The sequence below is a fragment of the Nuphar pumila genome, chromosome 14 (genome assembly GCF_984573655.1).
Source record: "Nuphar pumila chromosome 14, dmNupPumi1.hap1.1, whole genome shotgun sequence".
Taxonomy (NCBI): Eukaryota; Viridiplantae; Streptophyta; class Magnoliopsida; order Nymphaeales; family Nymphaeaceae; genus Nuphar; species Nuphar pumila.
The window spans coordinates 12,563,484-12,587,368 of NC_143262.1; the positions used below are offsets into that span (position 1 = coordinate 12,563,484).

The 23,885-nt window shown below is 38.0% G+C and overlaps 1 protein-coding gene across 1 annotated transcript; it reads right to left on the reverse strand.

Annotated features, from left to right (window-relative positions):
• Positions 1–2,791: 2,791 nt before the first annotated feature.
• On the reverse strand, positions 2,792–23,647 carry LOC149816406 (Pentatricopeptide repeat (PPR) superfamily protein). The gene is made up of 4 exons (XM_089986884.1): positions 23,474–23,647; positions 22,963–23,057; positions 22,537–22,635; positions 2,792–4,643 (listed from the first exon to the last, which is right to left on the reverse strand). The coding sequence occupies exons 1-4, from the start codon at positions 23,645–23,647 to the stop codon at positions 2,792–2,794; spliced, it is 2,220 nt and encodes a 739-aa protein (XP_089843010.1).
• Between the last annotated feature and the right edge of the window lie 238 nt (positions 23,648–23,885).

Genomic DNA, 23,885 nt, shown 5'->3' on the forward strand with positions numbered 1-23,885 from the left:
TCTATACTAGAAACCCATTTTGGTTCTAGCAAGGATAACTCATCCCATAGAGGGCCAAGAGTGCTAAAGTAGTCCCTAACACTCATTTCTCCTTGTTTGATAGTCCGGATTTTTTCTTGAAGAAAGAATTGACGAGCAAGGTCTTTTTGGGTAAACATACCTTTCATGAAGAACCATGCTTCATTTGCCATCCGAAATTTGGCAATGTTGGCGCAAATCTTAAGCTCCACATTGTTCATGAACCAAGCAAGAATCTTGGCATGCTTACTTTCCCAATCTTCTATTTTAGATTGGTGATCTTCAATGGCCTTCATGCGGGCATCTCCTTCAAGAGCTTTTTCTTGATCGCCTTCCATCTTAGTTAGTTGGAGTTGTGGTTCCGGAATGGTGCCCATAACGTATCCCCAAAGCTTTTTCCCTTTGAGGTTGTTTTCCATGGCGGCGGCCCACATCATGTAGTTGGATCCATTGAGCTTGAAGGAGAGATCAATCTTTTGTTCTCCTTCCATAATAATCACACTTAAAAGGATAAAAGAAGAGAGAACCAACAAAAAAACAAATATAGCTACACAACTAGCTATATTAAGAAGAAGAGCATACACAAGGCTCTGATACCATGTAATTAAATATGCGGAAAAGTAAAGAGTGCTCTAAGCACTTACAACATCCACTAATGAACAAACAACAAGGGCTAATACCCAAACCCAAAGGAGACAACACAACATAAAAATATAAATGCCTCTTATTGAAAGAGAGAGAACTCTCAAGAGTGAAAAATACAAGAGGGGTTCACCCCTATTTATACACAAAAGAAGGAGGGGAGGAGTGGCCATATGGCCTTAAAAGAAGAGCCACCTAGGGGCTCCCATGGAGTCGTTGGGAGCCCCCAACGGTCACAAATGTGACCGTTGGGGGCCCCATCGACTCCATGGTGGGGCCCCTATTAGGTGGACAAAAAACCAAAAAAATAAAAGATAAAAAATAAAAAAGAAAAAATACAAAAAGAAATAAAAGAAACAAGTACCCCTATCGGGTACTTGTGAAATGACTAAAATACCCCTATCGGGTATTTTAGATTATACAAATATATATGTATATAAATATATACATATATATGAATTACATATATTTTAACATTTTCTGCAGTTATAACTTGTCAATTTTAGATGCTCAGCATGACACAATTGCTTTCAAATAAAAAAAATAAGCAACATCCTTGCTTACATAAGCTTGGTTATGAGGTTAGGTCACCATATCTTACCTAATTGACAAAATAATAAGTGTACATGAAACAAAATATTACTTTGTTGATCTGCTAAGATATGTTCCCTAAATCTTTAACAGAAAATAAATAGTCAATACCTATCTTTCATTAAATTTAAAGGCCTCTTAGTGAATAAAAAAGGAAGCCTTGGATTAAAAAAAATGGAAGGTTTTTCAAAAACACCATATTAGTTGCATCCAATTAAAAAATAGCAGCTTGAGAATTATATAGCCAATGAATACAAGCACATGCACTCACATATCATCATTGCACTCATTAATTTGAACTCCTTTCTGTTAATTCATGCATTCTTCAGATGCAACTTATGGGGGTGGGGGGGGGGGGGTGGGGGGGGTTGCGCGTGTTTGTGTGTGCAGGCTTGTGTGCTTAATGACCTTATCTTACCATAATTCACACATTCTCGCTAACACGCATTTTTTTATCTTGCCTTTAATGTTTTATGCTAGGATTTGCCGTATATATTTGGTTATCAGTAAACATCCTCTATTGATCCTTATAAATGAATCAATTGCAGATCACATGCCCGCATTCCTGTGTATAAGGCTGCAAATAAGGTCTTGTAATGACTCCACTGTAATAGCGGAAGATGTAAAAACAATGTCACAAAGGGCTTACAAGATCACAATCACAATGTGCACAAGCACAAGCCAACTATGGGACAATACAATAGCCAACAAAGGGCAACACAAGAAGATAAAAAATATGATTTTATTGAGTGAATGCTTGAGCTAAAAAAGCATAAAGGAATGGGGGGAACATACCCCTATATATACAACAAAAAGGAGAGAAGAGGGGGGCACTGGGAGCTCCCAATAGTCGTTGGGAGCCCCAACGACTCTATGGTCATCTTGACCATAGAGCCCCCAATGGCTCTACGAAATTACAAAGTAAAAAGTAAAAAATAAAATAAGAAAAATAACTGTTTAATAAACAGTTTTATTACACTTGTAAAATGACAAAAATGCCCCTATAGGGCATTGACCTATATAACTAAATATATATATAGGTATATAAGTACATGTATACATACATTTTAATATCCACACCACATGACTTGCAATCATCAGTCCCAAGACAGCAGATTCTGATCTAAGTCTGCTATTTGATGGCCAATATCAATTAAACCTTCTTGATTATAGGTGCTTCCACAAGATTGAGGCAATGTTTGTCTTATTTATCTTTCTCTCGCTCTCAGCAAATTTTACCTTTCTTTCAAGTGAACAGATTTCACTGATTTATGAAACATGACCTTTTCTTAGATGGCATGGTATTCATCTTTCATAATGAGATCAAATAAGTATTATCCTGTGTTCTGTGAAGTTGATTTTCCTTCCTTTGCAGGCAGGGTTACAGTGGCAATTCCTTCTCAATGGCAGTGGTATATAAAATGTACAACTTCAAACTTCAAGGGAATCTTCATGTTGAACAGATTTACATTATGAAAACTCAAATAAGTTGCTAAAACATACCAAAAAAATTTGTTTGTCTAATCTAGGAAGTTCTTCATCACCAGTAATCCTTGCAAGAACAGACACCATCCTTGAAATGGTGGAAACGAGTTGCATCTCGAACCACAATCTCCCGCTTAACCACCTTTGACATAAACTTGGTTGCATTATGGCAATCTACACAAACACGCAGATTCTTGATTACAAGAATTCTTGTCCCTGGCTCTGAGTGCATCAGCCCGAAGACAATGGCCAGCCTCTCACTGTGAATTGCGACCATCTCAACCTTAGAATCATTGTCATCATACAGCACATCGCTCGGTTCCGGGATGTACCCAGCTTCCTTTAGCAATTCCTCCAGTCTAGCCAACATCTTATATATTGCATCAGCCTGGGGATGAGACCTATCACCTGCCAAGAATAGGTGAACCTTCTGTTGCAGCTCTATGTAGCTGCACCCTGGAGGTTTTCTCAGCTTCCTCTCCCTCATCATGCATCTAACTCTTGCCATCCCTTCATAATTTCGAACATCGGCATATATGTTGGATAGCAGTACGTAATAGCCAACATTGGTTGGTTCAAGCTGGAAAACATGTGCGGCAGCAAGCTCTGCAACCTTTACATTGCCATGAATTTTGCAAGCACCAAGCAATGCTCCCCAAATTGCACCGTCGGGCTTCATGGGCATTGCAGCAATCAGATCCCAAGCCTCGGATATCTGCCCAGCACGTCCGAGAACATCAACCATGCACGCATAATGTTCCAGTCTAGGTTCTAGTCCACAAACCTTTTTCATGCAGTTAAAATACTCCCAAGCCTTATCAACCAACCCTGCATGACTACAAGCTGATAAAACACTCACAAAAGCTATAGAATCAGGGCAGGTACCACTTGTGTTCATTCCATCAAACAGACTAACTGCAATATCCCCTAGACCATGCATACCATAACCTTGGATTATGGCTGTCCATGAGATAACATTTTTGTGGGGCATTTCATCAAACAACTTGCGTGCTAACTCCAAATTGCCACATCTAGCATACATGTTGATAAGGGCATTCGTTAAGAAGACGTTGAATTGGAAACCTTTGTGAATGACATGTTCATGAATCTTACGCCCAATGCTCTGAGCTCCAAGGGATGCACACGCAGAAAGTATACAGACGAGGCTAACCGCATCAGAATCAACATCAACCTTCTCCATTTTATGGTACAGCTGAAGCACATCTTCACTATGCCCGTTCTGCGAGTATCCAGAAATCATAGCATTCCAAGTGATCACATTTCTCTCAGGCAAGGCATCAAACAACCGACGGGCATTGTCTACATCGCCACATCTCGCATACATCGTTATGAAGCAATTGGCAACGGAATCGTCTAAATCTATCCCATTCTTGATATTACAAGCATGGAGGGATCTACCCAATTCCAGATCCTGAAGCTTAGCACAAGCAGGGACCAAACCCAGCATCGTGATCGGATTAAACTCAATACCCATAACGTGCATTCGACGGAACAGGACCAAAGCTTCTGCAGGCTGTCCGTTAAGATTGTACCCGGCAATCACAGCGTTCCAAGAGACCACGTTTTGCCGCTGAGGTATTTCATCAAACACTTTGCGTGCATCTTCGATTCGCAAGAACTTAGCATACATTGCAATAAGTGAGCTGCGGACAAACAAGTCGGCACCGCATCCGGTCCTGATTACGTGGGAGTGCAGCTGCTCGCCGTTTTCCGGCAGCTGTAGGCCCGCGCATGATTTAATGGCAAAGGGGAAGGTGAACCCATCGGGTGAGACACCGGAGAGTTGCATGTGGGAGTAGAGTTGGAGGGCCTGGAGGAAGTGGCCCTCCTCGGCGTATGCTTTCAACCGTGTGTTCCATGCACTTGCGCTCTTTCTTAGCATATGCCTGAGATACAACAACCATGAAAGAAACAACCAGAAAGATTAGACGATCGGTGATTGAGGGATGGGTTCTTAGGTAAGTAGAAAAAGAATAATTCAGAACATGGTTAGGGATTACAGTAGACACACGCATGCACACTCGCGCACACACACAAAATAACATCTTGAGAATGTGAGGACACTAACAGGAAGGAGCATAAATTAGTCAATGCGATGAGAAGCGAAAAAAATTGCGCTTTGAGAACTGATAACTGTTAGAATGTGTGAAGACATGTTCCAAGGGCAGAAACGTCACCCAAGTTAAAAGAGAGCTTAGAAGGACATGTATGTAATTTTACCATGGGACGTCCAATTTAGGGACATTGATGTAATTGTTTGATTTGTTTTGTATTCTTTTGTATTATGCTCTCTTAGGGCTTTAGTATATTAATCAAATCAAGAGGTGCAGCCCTTCACCCAGAAACATAATCAAGGGTTAACCGTGTGTACCTCTCTTTCTCCCTCTACTGCTGATATGGATTTGGGGTTGTGTTAACATGGCATCAGAGCCACGAATCTTGGGGATCTTTGTTGATTTCGGTGCCGATCAAAGATAAAACTTCTCTTCTATTCTCTTTCATTCCTTTTTTCTATCTTTCTTGCTCTTTTTCTTGATTTCTATATTCTTTATTGTCTTCTCCCTTCGCTTAACAGTTCTTGTTTTAATCGACTCCTTTTCTTTTCACTCAAGGATTATTTTAAACCATACCCATCTTCTAACATTATATTTTTTTTCAATCCTTCTATTTCGGTTGCCTAGATCTTCATATTCTTTTCTTCTTTTTCTCCCTTTTGAGTCATTTTATGCATCTGATTGTTAATAATATGTTTTGATATTTTGTTCCTCAAGGACTGGTCTGTGATCAGATTTGATTTACAGTAGGTCTAAAAAAACTGAGACTGCTTTTTTGCTAGCCTGGGTTATAGTGTCTTATTCTATGAATTTAGTTCCTTCATCTTCTTTGTCTGCTAATCTTTCCTTTCCTAAGGTTAATCTCAAGTTAACTTCCTCCAACTACATCGTTTGGAAGAGAGTTATTTGACCCTATATTTGGCACATGAAATTAGCAGGTAACATTGATGGTACCATAAAGGCACTTACTGAATTCATTACCACAGAGGAAATTGATGGAGAGAACAAAAAGCATAAGGTAGTTTCACAAAATCCAGCCTATGATGATTGGTTATCTAAGGATCAACGAGTCTTGGGTTGGATCAATTCCCCCCTTTCCGAAGATATTTTAGATTAAGTTGTTGATCTGTCCACTGTGCAATAAGTATGGGACGAATTACGAAACTGCTATGCTCAACAATCACAAGCTAATGCTTTGCATCTCAAGAGAGAATTGATCGAATCCAAGAAGGGGGAGCGATCCATTTTAGATTATTTAAATAAAATCAAAGGCTTGTGTGACCAGCTTGCCATGATTGGACAGCCCATTGAAGATCCAGACAAGGTGATATATGCTTTACGTGGTCTTGGAGATGGGTATGAGTCATTTGTCAGCGTGGCTTCTTCTCTAACCTCGCGTACAAAAATTTCTGATTTGAGGCCCATGCTTTTGCATCATAAATCCATGTTTTCGAGCAAGCACAATAGCAACACTAATTCAAATCAAAACACTAGCCATAATGTTTTGTACGTGGGAAATAATAACAATAATGGCCAAGGAGGAAGAGGTCGTTGTTATAATAATTATAAAGGCCGAAGTCGTGGGAGAGGAAGAAGCTACGGTGGAGGCTGTTAAATTGTGTGTATATATATTTGTGTATATACAATATATAATACATATATATTTTCCAATAAATATATATGCTTGAGGGAGAGTCAAACTGGGTTTGACTGCTAGTTTGAATGCTCCCTCTCTCTTTTGAGCCTCTCTTTTGTCTAACCTCTTGTATATACAGGGGTGTTCTCCCCTTTGATTTGTAAGCCTTTTGGCACACTTCTTTGTTGAATAGGTTATATTTATTCCCTTTTTATGGGTTTGTGAGTGTTCTTTTAGAACACTTTGTGGTTCACTTTGTGAGTGTTATAAGTGGATTTCTTGACGAAACACTTTGGTTTGTGGATTATAGTTTTGTTGTTTCTTTACATGATATCAGAGCAAGGTTGTTCTTGACTTTTGAAGGTTGCTTGTCGCCTCATTTTTCGTGTTCAATGAAAGAAAGAAAAACCTTCTTGGTGAATAAAGTGTTTATGAAATTGTGCAAGTGTGGCTTATTGGCTTGTGTGATCACAGAAGTGTGCTCGTTTTTCTTCATCGCTTTTCTCTCTTTCTCCCTCTTAATTCCTTGTAAAAATGGATGACAATGATAATGTCACCATTAAACCCATAAAGCTCATGATTCCAATTATGTAACATGGGCTTCTATCATAAAACACCTTATTTGAGGAGATAGATTGTGGAGATGAGTAGATGGATCTGATTCAGAACCTATGCTAGTTTTCACTAAGGTAGAAGGTGAGAAAGAAGTTTCTCTAATCAAAAATAAGAAAACTAAAGCCATAACCACTTGTGAGAAAAAGTGAAAGGAGTGAAGGATGAGACATGCCAAGATCATATCTTGGGCTCTTGGCTTGTTAGTAGTATGGATGTAAAAAAATGTTCAAGTCTTGGTAAATTTGAACATGCTGACAAGGCTTGAGATTATCTTAAGAGAATATAATCTCTTAAAGATATTGCACATATATGTAACGTGCAAGATAAAGTTCGAACTATGGTCTAAGGGGATAAAACTATTAGAGAATATTATAATGACCTATCCGAGCTTTGGGAAGAATTGGTTATTCTAAAGCCAAAGTGACATTGTCCCGAAGATATAGAACTTCGCTAAAGACAAATAGATTCAAAACACTTTTATCAATTCATTAATGGTTCAAGACCGAAATTTGAATCTACAAAGTCTATTCTTCTCCATAGAGGAAAAATGCCCTCTATTGAAGACACTATATAATAGTTGAGTATGGAAGAGAATAGATTGAAAAAACATGTAAGCAAAAAATAAAGATGACTCAGTTTTAGTCGTTTCTAGACTGAGAAACCATGTTCAGACATATAAGTCACCTCACTGTAGAAGACCGGAAAATGATTATGAGTGAAAGAAAATCATTTGTTATTTTTGTCATGAACCAAGATCCGCTAAGCCCCAATGTCCTAAATTAAAAAGAACATTTGAAAATAAGGTAGTTTCGATTGACTTTTCTCAACGGTCAAAGGACAAGAACTTTACCACATCTCAAGGATCATCTATTGGAAGCATGTCTCTAGCTTAATTAGTTAAAGATCTTCAACCTCTTCTTAGAGGGTCATTTTTTCTTAGTTGGGGCCGAAGTATCATCTTATTCAGACCCAGGTAAGATTCCTTGGCTTCTTGACTCGTGCATCTTTTCACATAACCCCAAACAATGATATTTTATCTGAATATTATAGCAACTCAAGTGTATCAAAAGTTTTTACAGTCGATGGTACGCCTCTTGAAATCAAAGGAATAAAAAGTTTTGAAAAAAATCTTTCAAATTCCAAAAAAAAACTCATTCCAAAAATTAGATACATTCCTAAATTAAATTTGAATCTCTTATCCATATCTCAAATATCCCAATATGTTTGTAATATCTCCTCTTCAAATGAATGTTTGTTGTAGGAAATCGCCTCTCAAGGAAGTTGATTGGGTAAGGCCGAATAACCACCTTTTGACATAACGGGAGCGGGACCCATACATCCGAATGCACTAATTCAAAATTTTCATTAGTAAAAAAAGTTATAGATCCAAAAGGTATCATTTACATTTTTCAAGTATACAATCTTAACATACAAATTGTTTTTTCTTACAATTTTTTTTCAAAAAAGGAAAAAGGAATAATTTGGAATTTTGAATATACTTGAATGTCCCAATATTTTATGCCAAATATCCAAATTAATTTCCTAGATATGGTTACAAAAGAGTCTTTACATAAACATAAGGAACCCATATAGTAAAGATCTCTTCTATGACCTTGCCCCAATCAGCTTCCCTGATTGAAGATCCTGCATCCAACAAGTCTTAGATGAAAAGAATACTTTACACCCATAATCTAAAATTTGAAAAACAAAAAAAGATTTAAATCTAATTTTGGAATAACCCTAACATTTGGAATAATTTTTTCTTTAAATCATTGTTAAGATTTCTTATACTTTTAACTTTTAAAGAAGTACTATCGACGGTTGGTAGACATGAAAAATATGAATTAGTGCAATCGGATAATAGGGACTCATTATGAGTCATATGAAGAGAGACTCCTTATTCCAAAATCCAAAATGAGTTGTCCAGAAGAGACGAAAACACCAGATGTAGAAGGAGTGACTTTTAGTATTTGTGAAATTGCCTCCGTAATTTGGGCAATTATCAAATCATTGAAGTTGCCTCCTTTTTTTATTCTTGAAGTTCTTAACTTATCATGACCACCTTTTTGAGTTTAGGACAATCTGGTCCTATGTGTCCTGGTTCTTTACAATAATGATAAGTAATTTTACCTTAATTGTACCATTATGTCATCCATTGAATTTTTTCTCAAAGTGAGGTGGTTTATAAGTTTTTACAAAACTTTCGAGTCTTGATACAGCAAGCACCTTATCGTTAGACTTGTGTATCCCAAGTTTTATTTTTTCTTAACAAATTTGAGCAAGGGCCTCACTTATAGAAGGAGCCGAAGTCCTATAAAGTAAATAAGACCTAACTTGCTCAAATTTCTATCGAAGACCATATAGAAAAGAAAAAAGATTTTCTTTAAACTTGTTGTTTTCTTATCTCAATTGTTGAACCTTCCCATTTCGGTTCCAACATAACCAACTCATCCCAAATAGAGGATAAGAGACCATAAAAGTTTCTTACACTCTTATTTCCTTGTTTGGTATTACGTACATTGTCTTGAAGATGATATAGTTCAGTCATATCTTTTTAAATGATTGCGCTCTTTAAGAAGATCCATACATCATATGTTTTTTTTGAACTTGATGATGTTGGTTGCAATCTTGAACTCCATGGTATTCATGAATCATAAGAGTATTTGTGTGTTGTTAGCCTCCCAATCCTCCATTTTGTCATGATATTCTTGCAAAGTCTTCTCTTTTTCTTCTTCAGAGAGGGCTTTGATTTGATCTTTTTATCTTGTCGTTATCTTTAGTTGGGGCTCATTAGTGGTTATACTAACAAAACCCCAAAGCTTTTTTCCCTTGATATGATTTTTCATTACGGTAGCCTACATCAAGTGGTTGCTTTTGTTGAGTTTGTAGGAGATGACGAAAGTGGATTATCTTTCGCCCACATTGAAGGAGTAGGCTTGAGCTTGAAGAACTCGAAGACCACCACCACAAAGAGAGTACACCCAAGATGATTTTAAACACTACAAACAAAGGGCTATACAAGTGCACAAACACAAGAAGGACTCTAATGGACCGATTACAATATCATAAAAGAGATATACAAAAGCACAAGCTTCACAAAAACATAATGAAAAAATATATGATTTAATATTCTCAACAAATATGCTATGAAAAGCATACTTACATCTTTACAAGAAGCTTTATTTGTAGAGCTCTTGACACAGTCCAAAAGAGAGAGAGGAGAGGCAGTCCAACAGTCATTGGACTGCCTCCAACAATAAAAAATGTGACCATTGGGAGCAGTCCAACGACTAGATGGACTGCCTCCCAACAGTCCAATTCTATTACATTAAAGAAATAAAAACAACAACAACAACAACTACGCCTTCATCCCAAAACCATTGGGGTCAGCGATATGAACCAAAAAAGAAATTCATTTGGGGTCTTCCACATGAAATTAAAGAAATAAAAACAAAAAACAAAATGACAATACAATCCCTATTAGACAACATTTATTACATCATATTAAAATGACCAAAATGCCCTTGATATATGTATATTGTATAAATATATATATATATATATATCAGGTATATATATATATATACATCATGTATTTTAACATGCTTATGTGGTAAATCAAATTTGTCAGTTCTTGCATTCTCAGACTGATATTTACATGAAAGCTTTAGAGTATAATGAGGTATGTGAAAGGGACTCTTAGCCATGGAATGTTGTATTAAAGGAATGATACCAGAAATCCATGTATTCACCATGTTATTGGCTATTCTGATGTTGACTGGGCTGGTGACCCACATCAAAGGAGGTTTGTGTCAAGATATTGTGTTTATCTGGGAAAGAATTTGATATCTTGAAAAAGTAGAAGGCAGAAGAGTATAACCAAGTCAAGAACTGAGGCTAAATATAGAGCCTTGGGCAGCTTTGTTACAGAAATCTCATGGATCAAAGACTTCTTAAGGGTGTTGAAGTTAAGAGTGTCAAGATCAGTTTTATATTGTGATAATAAAAGTGTGCTTGCACTTGCAACAAACCCTGTTCTTCATGACACATCGAAGCATTTTTAGATTGACTATCACTTCGTCAAAGACAAGATCAAATATGAAGAAATAGAGACAATTTATTGACACTGATAAGCAAGTAGTAGATATATACACCAAAGGGTTATCAAGGGACATGCACAAATATTTGAAGAGCCAGTTATTTGTGTTTGATGACATATGTAACTTGAGGGAGAGTGTTAGAATGTGTGAAAACATGTTCCAAGGGCAGAAACACCACCCAAATTAAAAGAGAGCTTATGAAGGGCATGTATGTAATTTTATGATGGGACATCCACATAGGGACGTTAATGCAATTGTTTGATATGTTTTCTATTCTTTGGTATTCTTCCTTATTAGGGCTTTAGTATATAATCAAGGGTTAACCGTGTGTACCTCTCTCTCTCTTTCTTGCTGGTATAGATTTGGGGCTGTGTTAACAATAACAGGTTATTAAATTTAATAGCATCCCGTACAACAAAATTTTATGCGATTAGAATTGATAAAATGGGTTGAATATGTTTCCACTAAGTATGTCAAAACTACACATGATAATAATGATTTAAATAGCTGTCATAAGAGACCAAAGGAGCTAGAAAGCTCATAATCAACTCTTATATCTGTAATAAACAATAGAATTCATAACATAACTTAAAAGAGGACTGCTATGAACATGGTAACCCATTTCAAGGTCGCAAAGGAGTTAATCATCACTTTATTTGAAGTGTTAAAACCACAATAATCCACAATAGCATGTTAAAGATTTCATGTTTGCATATCATTATCGATAATCTTTTATTATGACAAAATCTAGAGACTGAGCTTTTTGATGTACTGTCAATGTTCTTACTAGTGGGCCACCTTCCTCGTATTTGATGGAATACTAGTCCCAACTTGCAACTCTGCATTCTTCAAAGGTGCCCACCAAATATAGTAGACATACTCCCCAGGAAAAGGGCCTTCCTTCGAATATCACCATGTCAGGAGTGGTTCGCCTCATATTGAGAATTACTAGAGAATTTATTTATAGCTATATAGTCACATTCTAGTGATGGGCCCACAGTGTTTGTTCAATTGAGTTGCAATTTTGCATTCCACTTGTCTAACCCTCTTCACGAACTACATGTTATGATGCAAGACCAGATACTTCTTTTTCTAATTTTGTATTTTCATGGGTTTTTAGAACTTTATGGCATGTTTGCAATGCCCTGTGATTCTTGGATTTCCTAAAGATCCTGTGATTGCAAATCACAACACTTTCTCAAGGTTAATGAAACATGAGAAATTACAAGTTGTTATTGTGATTGCCAACTGTGATTGTTTTTACCTTGAATCTTGTGAAAGTTGGTCACAAGATTTTTGTGACCAACAACCACAACTTCTACTTTCTCAGCTGTGAATGTTCGTCCCCATCTATGACCAAAGCAAACATGTCTGTTGTACCTCAAATCTAAGAAAGTGTTAAGGATTTATTTTTATACATGTTTTGTTGGTGAATTGATACTCTTTAGGTGTTATAATGCCAACATATTACAAGATACAACAAACTGTTCACGCACAAAATTTGTCAATGATACCTTCAAAATGACCCTCCAAGATCATAGTGCAGCTACATTGCAAAACAAGAGGCACTTAATTAGAATTAAGGAAGGGTGCTAGCATATTTGAATACGGTCTTCACCTATCCAACCTATTTACCACCTATTTCCTTATTCTTTTTTAAGATAGAACTAAAAACACATCCTGCCTTATACATCCAAATCCTTGACTCAAAATGCTTGTTCAACCACACGTTAATACTAGTTGACATCTAAAACACAGACAAAAATTAAACAAACACACAAACACCAAAATTATCAGTCAAAATGAATACAAGATAAAATCACATCAACCCATAAGATACCATATCTTTCAGGCATTTCAACAAACAGTTGATGTACAACTTCTCAATCTCCAAAGGTTCCATCAAGAAGAACCACAAGATCCAAAACATGCCCCCAAATTCTAAAATTTATGCCGAGCACCAACGATGGCACCAAGGGATGCAACATCTCTTTTGATCGTTGTTTAACAAAACTTGTTGAACATCGGCCCAAAATAAAACGTCTCTCCCTCGAAACCAAATATCTTTGATTGGTCCCTTGGTGGGTGTCTCTAAGCCATACAGATAGCTTATTTTCTCTACTACAATGAGATAATTTGGCCCAAATTTGACGAGGACCATCTGCAAAACTCCAAGAAAATCCAAAGGAGAGAGAGAGAGGTGAATCGCGTGGTTTGAGAAAGAAAGTGACCGCGATAGCCAAAACGCAGGTTAAAGATGACCAGCAGCAGCAGAGAGAGAGAGACCGCAATTTGGGAATTATTTGTTTCCTATTCCTGAGCAGTCTTTGTAAGCACGCACTGTACCCAAACGCAGGTTAGGCTTGGACCGGACCCAGGTTGAGGGGTTTTGCAATTTTTAGCTGTTCCGGATTCTATTCCGATCCGAATCCACATTTATTAGTTGTTCCGGGTACGAATCGTTTGCATCCCCTCAAGTCTTAAACCTTTGTTATATAGCCTTATAGCTGGTTCGGGTTTTATCATACTTGATTTTTGCCCCGGTCTAAACATCGGATACAAACTTGAACCAATGTAAAAATCACGTGCTTGTCCGAGTATCTCTTATAGCCTTATGCGGTCAGGCTTTGAGTTTACATTTGGTTTAGTGAAATGGGCCAACAAATTATTGGTCCATCCATCTAATGGATCACGTCAGGTTGAGTTTGGATGCAAGTCATCAAAATGGGAAGCAGATCGGTCATGCTGAACATGAGTGTTTTTACTCATGCTGACATCGTGGCCGTCTGTTTGCATTTTGGATGAATGCCACGTGGTTTTGTTGACTTTTTAGCTTTTTAAAATGCAAATCGGATGGCCACGATGTATGAGCAAAAACGCTCATGTGCTTTCCCTTTTGTGTTGGACGTTGCAAGTTTGAATCCCTATGGTTTCGTTGTATAACTGGTACGGGTCTGCCTAACCCAGCTTGCCTATCAAAAAAGTTCATCAAGTTTATAACGGGCTCTTTTTTCCAAGGTTGTTAAATGCGATGAGGCGAAGCGAGGCGTTGAGAACGCCTCGCTTCGCCTCTGAGGCATACGCCTCTGAGGCGTACGCCTCTCACAACTGGAATGAAAGTGAAGCGGTGGGAGGGGAGGCAGTAAGAGAAGGACCACCCGCCCAGCTGGTACGGAAGCGAGGGATATGCCGGTCGTCCGGTGGTCGGAGAAGACTGAGCAGCAGCTGCAGCACAGCAACTCCGGTGGTCGGTGGTCACAACTGGTCGGAGGTTGATGAGGGGCGCATCACAGCAACGCCTCAGTACCTTGAGCGTGCGCCTCGCCTCTGAGGCGTACGCTTCAGGTACTGAGGCGTACGCCTCTCACAACACTGCTTTTTTCCGTGGCCAGCTCAGGAGGATCCGCCCATTAGTGAACTCATGTGTCTAGCCTCATGTTGGTCAAATTGTTGAGGTCTCCCTTGCCATTGAGTACACTCAGTTTCAATCCTGGGGCAAGAGATGCCCTCATGGATCTTAAACTCCTGATGTCCCTTCAACTTGGTCATGTTCATGAGTTGAACCTACCAGATTAGCAGAGCCCACTTGCGTGTGGCAGAAATTTCAAGAATTGGATAGCTAAAAAAAAAATTAGATGTCATTGCTTCAAAATTTACGTTGTCTATTCAAGACGAAGAGCATTGATGTTTTTTTTACTCGAACAAACTGCCCCAGGATCATAAACCTAGTTGTGTTGGCTCTCTCTGCCTAGAGATGGCAGTGGACTGGGATGGGGGACAAGGTCTGGACCCCGCCCCGTTTCTAAATCCAAACCTTCATCCCCGCCTCCATCCCCTTACGGAGATGGATTTCAACCTCCAACCCCGTTTCATGTCCTCCATCTCCTGTCCAAACGGGGGCAAGATGGGGCGGGGCCCGTTTCTCCTTAGTTTATAGTCATCCCTTAAAGGATTGGGGACGGGATGGGACAGGACGGGATGGGGCGGGGTTAGGTGGGGATTGGAACGGGGGCGGGGCGGAGAAAAGCTTAAGTCCATCCCCGCCTCCATTCCCACATGGGGATAGATTTTAACCTGCGGGGTGGAGCCCCATCGTCCCCCGGTCCACTGCCATCCCTATGTCTGCCGTACTTAAGATTAAAATTCTGAGGGCTTGCCCTTTGCCCCTAAGGAGCTGTCAAGCTTCGGCTTGCACAGGGGGTGACGCTTTTGAAATTTGAACTTAAACCATCTGACTAATGGCTTAGGCCCCATCCCACTACGCCAGACCCCTTGGACCTAGAGCATTGAGGAATTGACCTGGAATTTTTGAAATTGTCCAACACTGCATTTGCCAACTCCACTTTTGTGTGCAAAAACAAAGTAATAAACTCTATAATTACCTCTATTGTGAATATAAAAAATACAAAGTATATCTAAATGTAAATCTATATCTATACTCTATGCTACTAACAAGAGAGACAAAAATTAGTTGTATTGTAAACATTTTTAAAATGACAAAGGAGTGTGGATTCAGTTGAATGCAATTTTACCAATTTTTTTTTTACAGGAGTACTCACGTCATGCAATATGTTGTAAAATGACAAGGTGAATGTTATGATTTTTGTTGTCATTTACTAAATTGGTAGTGATATAAATAAATTTTAATAGAGAGAGAAATTAAGAAAGCTACTGACCTGGGATTATATGGGAGAGGGATCCTATGGGGGAGAGAGATTAGGAAGGCTACTTAAATAGAAATCTTATGAAGATGTTAGAGAGAGAGAGAGAGTAGGAAGGCTATTTACATGGAAATCTTGTGAGAGAAATTTTTAAACTTTACTCATGTTTGATCTCTATGTATGTGTTTTTTCTCATGTTTGATCTGTGTGTGGGTGTGCATGACCCGTTCATAAGGACAAACTGTTTTATAGCATAAATAATATAAAATGTAACAAATGCTTTTATCACAATAATATTGTTTTAAAAATTCCACATCAAAATAGGTGATAATTTAAAAGTATCATGCTTATTATGTCAGCTTTTGAAAACATTGCAAGAGTAGGCAAAAAAAAATAATGATATTTTCAAAATATCTACAATATTTGCCACAGTTTAAGAAATACTCAGTGATTTATTTATCTTGCCGTTAATGTTTTACGCTTGGATTTGTTGTATGTATTTCGTTATCAATAAACACCCGTATTGATCCTCATATTCGAATTAGTTGCAGATCATATGCTCTCACTCCCATGTATAATGCTGCAATAAGGTCTAGTGATTGACTCTACACCACACGACTTGTAATCTTCAGTCCCAAGACAAGAGCTTCTGGTCAAAGTTGTTGGGTTTTCCTCCTTTGTGGGACCCATCTATTTACTGACTAAGAACCTTTTTTAACTGGTTATTTATGGCATGCTCATTGGAACCGCACATATTCATTATTGCGGAGGAATTCCTAAGCACGACCTTTGATTGTCTCAAGGTCGATTTATGTATACTGTTGAATAGCGATTTGTGAATGACGATTCAGCAGCATAGCGATTTGTGGATGGCGCTTCAGCTGAATAGCAATTTGTGGATGACGCTTCAGTTGCCTAGTGATTTGTGGATGGCATTTCGACTTCCACATTAAATGTGAATCTCGTTCTCTATTTAGGGAGATGAGAGTGCATAGAGAATGCAAGAGAGGGGTGGTTCAGCTAGCAATAAGTGTTTCTCCACTTCTTTTTGGGGTTGCTTCGTGCAACTGGTTCTTCAAAACATTTGTTATTTTCGGTGAGGCCTTTCCTCTTGTTATTTCTCTACACTTTTGTGTGTTTGTAAGGCTTATGTCTTTCGGTCACTTTGTAAACTCTTTTTGAAGATAGTGGAAGAAACTGACCTATCGGTCATCATGGACGTACCTCAGTTTGAGGGAACCACGTAAATATTGTGTGTTTCTTAAATTTTTGTTGAAATATATATTGCTTCCATTGATTTTTACTTGAGAGAAAGCCTATTTTTCTCAATATCTGGTATCAGAGCTTGGTTCATCCAGTTTCGATTTGTTATATTTTGTGTGTAACAATTATGGAAAGCAATGTTGTCGTATGATTAGCTTGAATGACACAAATTGGATGATTTGAAAAACAAAAATGGAAGATCTTTTGGTTTATAAAGATTTGGATGGACCCATAGAGGGTGATAGCGGCAAACCAGAAGAAATGAAAGATGACGAGTAAAAAAAGCTAAACAAAAAGCTATCGATTTCATTCGGCAATGGATTGATGATAGTGTTTTTCATCATGTCTCTACTGAAAATTCAACACATGGTCTTTAAACTAAATTGAAGAGTCTTTATGATACAAAGACGATAGTAAAGAAAGCTTTCCTATTTCAAAAGGTTGTGAATCTCAAATATAAAGATGACACTTCTATTGCAGAACATTTGAATGAGATTAAGAGCATTGTGAATCAGTTGGCCACCATGAAAATTACCTTTGATGATGAGTTGCAAGCTTTGTTACTTTTTAGTTCACTTCCTAAAAGTTGGAAAACTTTGGTGGTCACTGTTAGTAACTCCGCACCTGATGGAATGGTAACTATGAGCTAAGTTACCAGAAGTCTGTTAAATGAAGAGACAAGAAGAAAATAATCAGGTCCTTCTCACTTTGAGGCTCTTGTGATGAAAAATCAGAGAAGAGGTAGGAGTAAGAGTAGAGCTCCGCATAATCGTGATAAATCTAGAAGTCGTTCAAGCTCGAGTTCAAAGAAAGACGTCAAGTGTTATTATTGTCACAAGAAAGGGCACATGAAACAGAAGTGCAAAAAACTCAAGTTCAAAGAGAAAATCAAAGAGAAAATTCAGAGGAAAAGTAAAATGATACAGCTGCAGTCATAGATGGTGAACTCGTGATTATCTGTGATGATACTAGCATTAATTTGATTGAACAAGAGACAGATTGAGTAATTGATTCTGGAGCTTCATTTCATGTTACCTTGTGGGCTGATTTCTTTACTTCTTACTCGCAAAGTGATTTCGATAATGTTCGAATGGAAAATTAAGATGTGTCAAAAATTATCGGTATAAGTGACATTTGCTTGAAAATAAATATTGGCTGCAAATTGTTGCTTAAAGATGTGAGGCATATACCAGATATTCAACTAAATTTAATCTCTGCTGAAAAGTTGGATGATGAAAGCTACAACAACAATTTCAGTGATAGAAGGTGGAAGCTATCTAAAGGTTCTCTGGTGTTAGCAAAATGAAAGAAGACTTGTTTTCTTTACACTATGCAAGCAAATATTTGCAAGAGAGTTGTGAATGTTGTAGAGAATGAATCATCCACCAATCTATGGTATAAAAAGCTCAAGCATATGAGTGAGAAAGGACTGCAAGTTTTGTTCAAGAAAGAGCTTTTAGCAGGTATAAAAGGTACATCTTTGAAAACATGTGTTCATTGCTTTCATGATAAACAAAATAGAGTATCATTCTGTAGAAACATTGCATCTAGAAAATCTCATATTCTAGATTTAGTACATTCTGATATATGTGGTCCTTTAAAGGTTAAGACACTTGGTGGTGCACTATATTTTATTATTTTTATTGATGATCACTCTAGAAAAGTTTAGGCTTATACACTGAAAACTAAAGATCAAGTTCTAGATGTATTTAAGCACTTTCAAGCCATGGTTAAAAGAGAAACTGGTAAACAATTGAAATGTGTTCACTCAGATAATGATGGTGAATACATTGGGCCATTTGATCAGTATTGCACCAATCATGACATTAGACATGAAATGATAGTAAAAAAGATACCTCAACAGAATGAGGTTGTAGAGAGAATGAATTGCACCATTCTTGAGAGAGTCAGGTGTTTGTTGTCACAATCTAAATTGCCAAGATCTTTTTGGGGTAAGGTAATGAGGACAATAGTTGATCTTATCAATTTGTCTACTTCTATTTCGTTGAATGACGATGTTCCAAAGAAAGTTTGGATAGGGAAGAAAGTCTTCTATGATCACTTGAGAGTATTCGGCTGTAGAGCTTTTATTCATATTCCCAAAGATGAGAGGCCCAAGCTTGATCATAAAGCAAAGTAGTGCATATTTCTTGGCTATGAGCATGAAAAATTTGGCTATAGATTGTATGATCCAATTGATAAAAAGGATGTCAAAAGTCGAGATATTGTTTTCTTGAAAGATCAGATAATTGAAGACATGGACAAGCTTGAGACAACTAAGTCTAGCACCAAAGATCTTGTTGACTTAGATCCCTTTGATTCACCTGTTGTTCAGGATATCATTAAGGAGATGCAAGCATCTCATGATAATGTAGAGGAAGGAAATGTTGAGCCAGAGATTGAGGGGGAGCAGTTACCCCAAGAGCCACCTCTACAATCACCATTAAGAAGATCTACCAGAGAAAAACAACCGTCTAGAAAATACTCTTCACATGAGTATGTGATGATAACAGATCAAGGAGAGTCAGAGACTTATCAAGAAGTTTTGGAGCATAAAAACAAAACCAAGTGGTTTAAGGTGATGAAAGAGTAAATGAAGTGATTGCATGAGAATCACACCTATGATTTGGTAAAACCACCTGAAGGGAAAAAGATTTTGAAAAACAAATGGGTCTTCAATCAAATGAATGATGGGAACAACTCTCAACCTAGATTCAAGGCTCGACTTGTTGTGAAAGGTTTTGGTTAGAAGAAGAGAATTGATTTTGATGAGATCTTCTCACCAGTTGTGAAGATATTCTCCATCCGAATTATACTTGGTATAGCTGCAAGTATAAATTTAGAAGTTGAGCATCTTGATGTCAAGACTGCATTTTTGCATGGTGACATAGAAGAAAAAATTTATATGGAGTAACCTGAGGGTTTCATTGACAAGGGTAATGATCAGTTGGTTTGCAAACTGAAGAAGAGCTTGTATGGATTGAAGTTACAAAAAATTTGATTCTTTCATGATTGAGCATGGGTATTCAAGAACCACCACAGATCATTATGTGTTTGTGAAGAAATTTTCAGATGGTAATTTTACTATTCTTTTGCTTTATTTTGATGATATGCTAATTGTGGGCCAAGATATAAGCAAGATTAACAAGTTGAAGTTAGAACTGAGTAAGTAATTTGCCATGAAGGACTTAGGTCCAACAAGTCAAATTCTTGGGATGAGAATTGTTCGTGACAAATCATATAGGCTAATCTGATTATCACAAGAGAATTATATTAAAAAGGTTCTTGAGAGGTTCAATATGGACAAAGCAAAACTTGTTAATTGTCTACGTGTAGGCCATTTGAACTTGGCTCAAGTCAATGCCTTACAAGTGATGAAGAAGAAAATGAGATGTAGAAAATTTCCTATACTTCAGCAGTTGGTTCTTTGATGTATGCCATAGTTTGTACTCGATCGGATATTGCTCATGCAGCTGGGGTTGTTAGTCGATTTCTGTCAAATCCGAGAAAAAAACACTAGGCAGCAGTGAAATGGATTCTGAGGTATCTTCAAGGCACTTTAAAGATGAATTTGTGTTTTGGAAAATGTGAGTCTATTCTTGATGGGTTCACAGATTCTGATATAGCTGATGATGTCGATAGTAAGAAATCTACTTCTAGTTATTTGATTACTTTTGCAGGGAGAGCAGTTGCATGACAATCGAGATTACAGAAATGTGTAGCTTTCTCCACCACAGAAGTTGAGTTCATTGTCATCACAGAAGCAAGCAAGGAATTACTATGGATAAAGAAATTTTTACAAGAGTTGAGATTAAAACAAGAAAGATATGTTCTTCATTATGATAGTCAGAGTGTGATCCACTTGAGCAAGAATTTCTCATTTTATTCAAGATCAAAACATATTGATGTTAGATACCATTGGATTCGTGATGTCTTGAATGATAAACGGTTACATCTTGAAAAAGTTCACACTGATGATAATACTTCAAATATGTTGACTAAGGCATTTCCTAAGGACAAGCATGAGAAGTGTCAACTCTTGGTAGGAATGGTCGATGCCTCTACATAAGTCGGGAGGGGGAGAATTGTTGGGTTTCCCTCCTTTGTGGGACCCATCTATTTATTGAATAAGAACCTTTGTTAATTGGTTACTTATGCTATACTCATTGGAACCACACATATTCATTATTGCAGAAGAATTCCCAAGCACGACCTTTGATTGTCTCAAGGTCTATTTATGTATTTTGCTGGATAGTGATTTGTGAGTGGCGATTAAGCAACATAGTGATTTATGAATGACGATTCAACATCATAGCGATTTGTGAATGACGCTTCTGCTAAATAGCAATTTGTGAATAGCGCTTCAGCTGAGTAGCGATTTGTGGATGGTATTTTGACTTCCACATTAAATGCGAATCTCATTCTCTATTTAGGGAGATGAGAGTGCATAGAGAACGCAAGAGAGGGGTGGTTCAGCTAGCAAGAAGTGTTTCTCCACTTCTTTTTGGGGCTGATTCGTGCGGTTAGTTCTTCAGAACATTTATTCTTTTTCGGTGAGGTCTTTCCTCTTGTTATTTCTCTACACCTTTGTGTGTTTGTAAGACTTATGCCTTTTGACAACTTTGTAAACTCTATTTGAAGATAGTGGAAGAGTCGCCGTGGACGTACCTCAGTTTGAGAGAACCACGTAAATCGTGTGTGTTTCTTTAATTTCTGTTGATATATATTGCTTTCATTGATTTTTACTTGGGAGAAAGCCTGTTTTTCTCAACAAAAGTCCGCTATTTGATGAACCGCCTCTTGATATAGGTGCCTGCACAAGATTGAGGCAATGCTTTTCTTATTTATTATCTCTCCTTTATTTTTTATCAGCTAATTCTACCTTTCTTTCAAGTGAACAAATTTCACTGATTTACGAAACATGACCTTTTCTTTTTTTAGATGGCACGGTCTTAATCTTTCGTAATGGGATCACATGAGAATTATCTTGTGTTTTATGAAGTCGATTTTCTTTCCTTTGTAGGCAGGGTTACCGTTGCAATTCCTGGTCAGTGGCAGTGGTATATAAAATGTATAACTTCAAGGGAATCCTCAAGTTGAACAGATTGACATTATGCCAACTCAAATAAGTTGATAAAACAGACCATTTTTTCTTTTTTGTTTGTCTAATCTAGGGAGTTCTTTATCATCAGTAATTCTTGCAAGTACGGACATCACCCTTGAAATGGTGGAAAAGAGTTGCATCTCAAACCACAATCTCCCGTTTAACAACCTTTGATATAAACTTGGTTGCAGTATGGCAATCGACGCAAACTCACAGCTTACTGATTACAAGAATTCTGGTCCATGGGCTCTGTGTTCATCAGCCCGAAGGCAATGTCTAGCCTCTCGCTGTGAACTGCCACCACCTCATCCTTCGAAGCATCGCATTACTCAGTTCCGGGACATACCCAGCTTCCTTTAGCAATTCCTCCAGTCTAGCCAACATCTTATACATTGCATCAGCCTGGAGATAGAGACGCATCACCTGCCAAGAATAGGTGAATCCTCTGTTTCAGCCAGAGGCGGAACCAGAAATTTAAGTTAGAGTGGGCACAAATGCACAGTAAAAAGGAAAATTAATTTCTATGACAATATACTAGCAAGTGCAAAAAAAAATTGAGAAACTATAAAGTATCATATTCATGATTTGCAGCACTATGTAACTGCTGCACTCAGTTTTTTTCAGCTTCCTCTCCCTCATCACGCATCTTCCTCTTGCCATCCCTTCATAATTTCGAACACCAGCATGTATGTTCGGTAGGCAGTACATAATATCCGACATTGGTTGGTTCAAGCGGGAAAACATGTGCAGCAGCAAGCTCTGTAACCTCTACATTGCCATGAATTTGCAGGCACTAGGCAGTGCTCCCCAAATTGCACCGCCGGGCTTCATGGGCATTGCAGCGATCACATCCTGAGACACGGCTATCTGCTCAGCACACCGAGAACATCAACCATGAGTGCATAATGTTCTAGCTCACGAACCTTTTTCGTGCAGTTAATTAAAATACTCTGCAAGCCGATAACACACACACAAATGCTATAGAATCAGGGTGGGTACCACTTGCATGCATCCTATCAAAATGACAAACTGCAATGCCCCTTAGACTATGCATACCATAACCTTGGACGATGACCGTCGATGAGATAACATTTTTCTGGGGCATTTCATCAAACAACTTGTGTGCTAACTCCAAATTGCCACATCTAGAATAAATGTTGACGCGGGCATTTGTTAAGAAGACGTCGAATTGGAAACCCTTGTGAATGACGTTCATGAATCTTACACCCAATGCTATGAGCTCCAAGGGACGCACAAGCAGAAAGTATGCAGACGAGGCTAACCGCATCAGGATCAACACCAACCTTCTCAATTTTATGGTACAGCTGAAGCACATCTTCACCACACCCGTTCTGCGAGTATCCAGAAATCATAGCATTCCAAGTGATCACATTTCTCTCAGGCAAGGCATCGAACAGCCAACGGGCATCTTTTACATTACCACACCTCACATACATCGTTATGAAACAATTAGCGACAGAATTGTCTAAATCGATCCTAACCTTGATATTACAAGCATGGAGGGATCTACCCACTTCCCAATCCCGAAGCTTAGCACTGTTAGAATTTCTACAAGATCCGGATGACTATTCTTGATGGCAATATCCTAAATGACTGGAAAGGGTGCACCATGACGCTTTCTTAAAAGCGACAGTTACCCTTCTAAGTAAAAATGGAGTGCAGAAGGGTGAACTG

Bases quoted from the DNA above. Each gene is read 5' to 3' on its own strand.
- LOC149816406 (XM_089986884.1), bottom strand. From the start codon at position 23,647: ATGTATGTGAGGTGTGGTAATGTAAAAGATGCCCGTTGGCTGTTCGAT. The intron at 22,636-22,962 runs GTAGAGGTTACA...TGGCTGAAACAG, and splicing joins GCCTGCAAATTCATGGCAAT to AGGATTCACCTATTCTTGGC. The intron at 4,644-22,536 runs GTATGTCCCGGA...GTTGTATCTCAG, and splicing joins GAATTGCTAAAGGAAGCTGG to GCATATGCTAAGAAAGAGCG.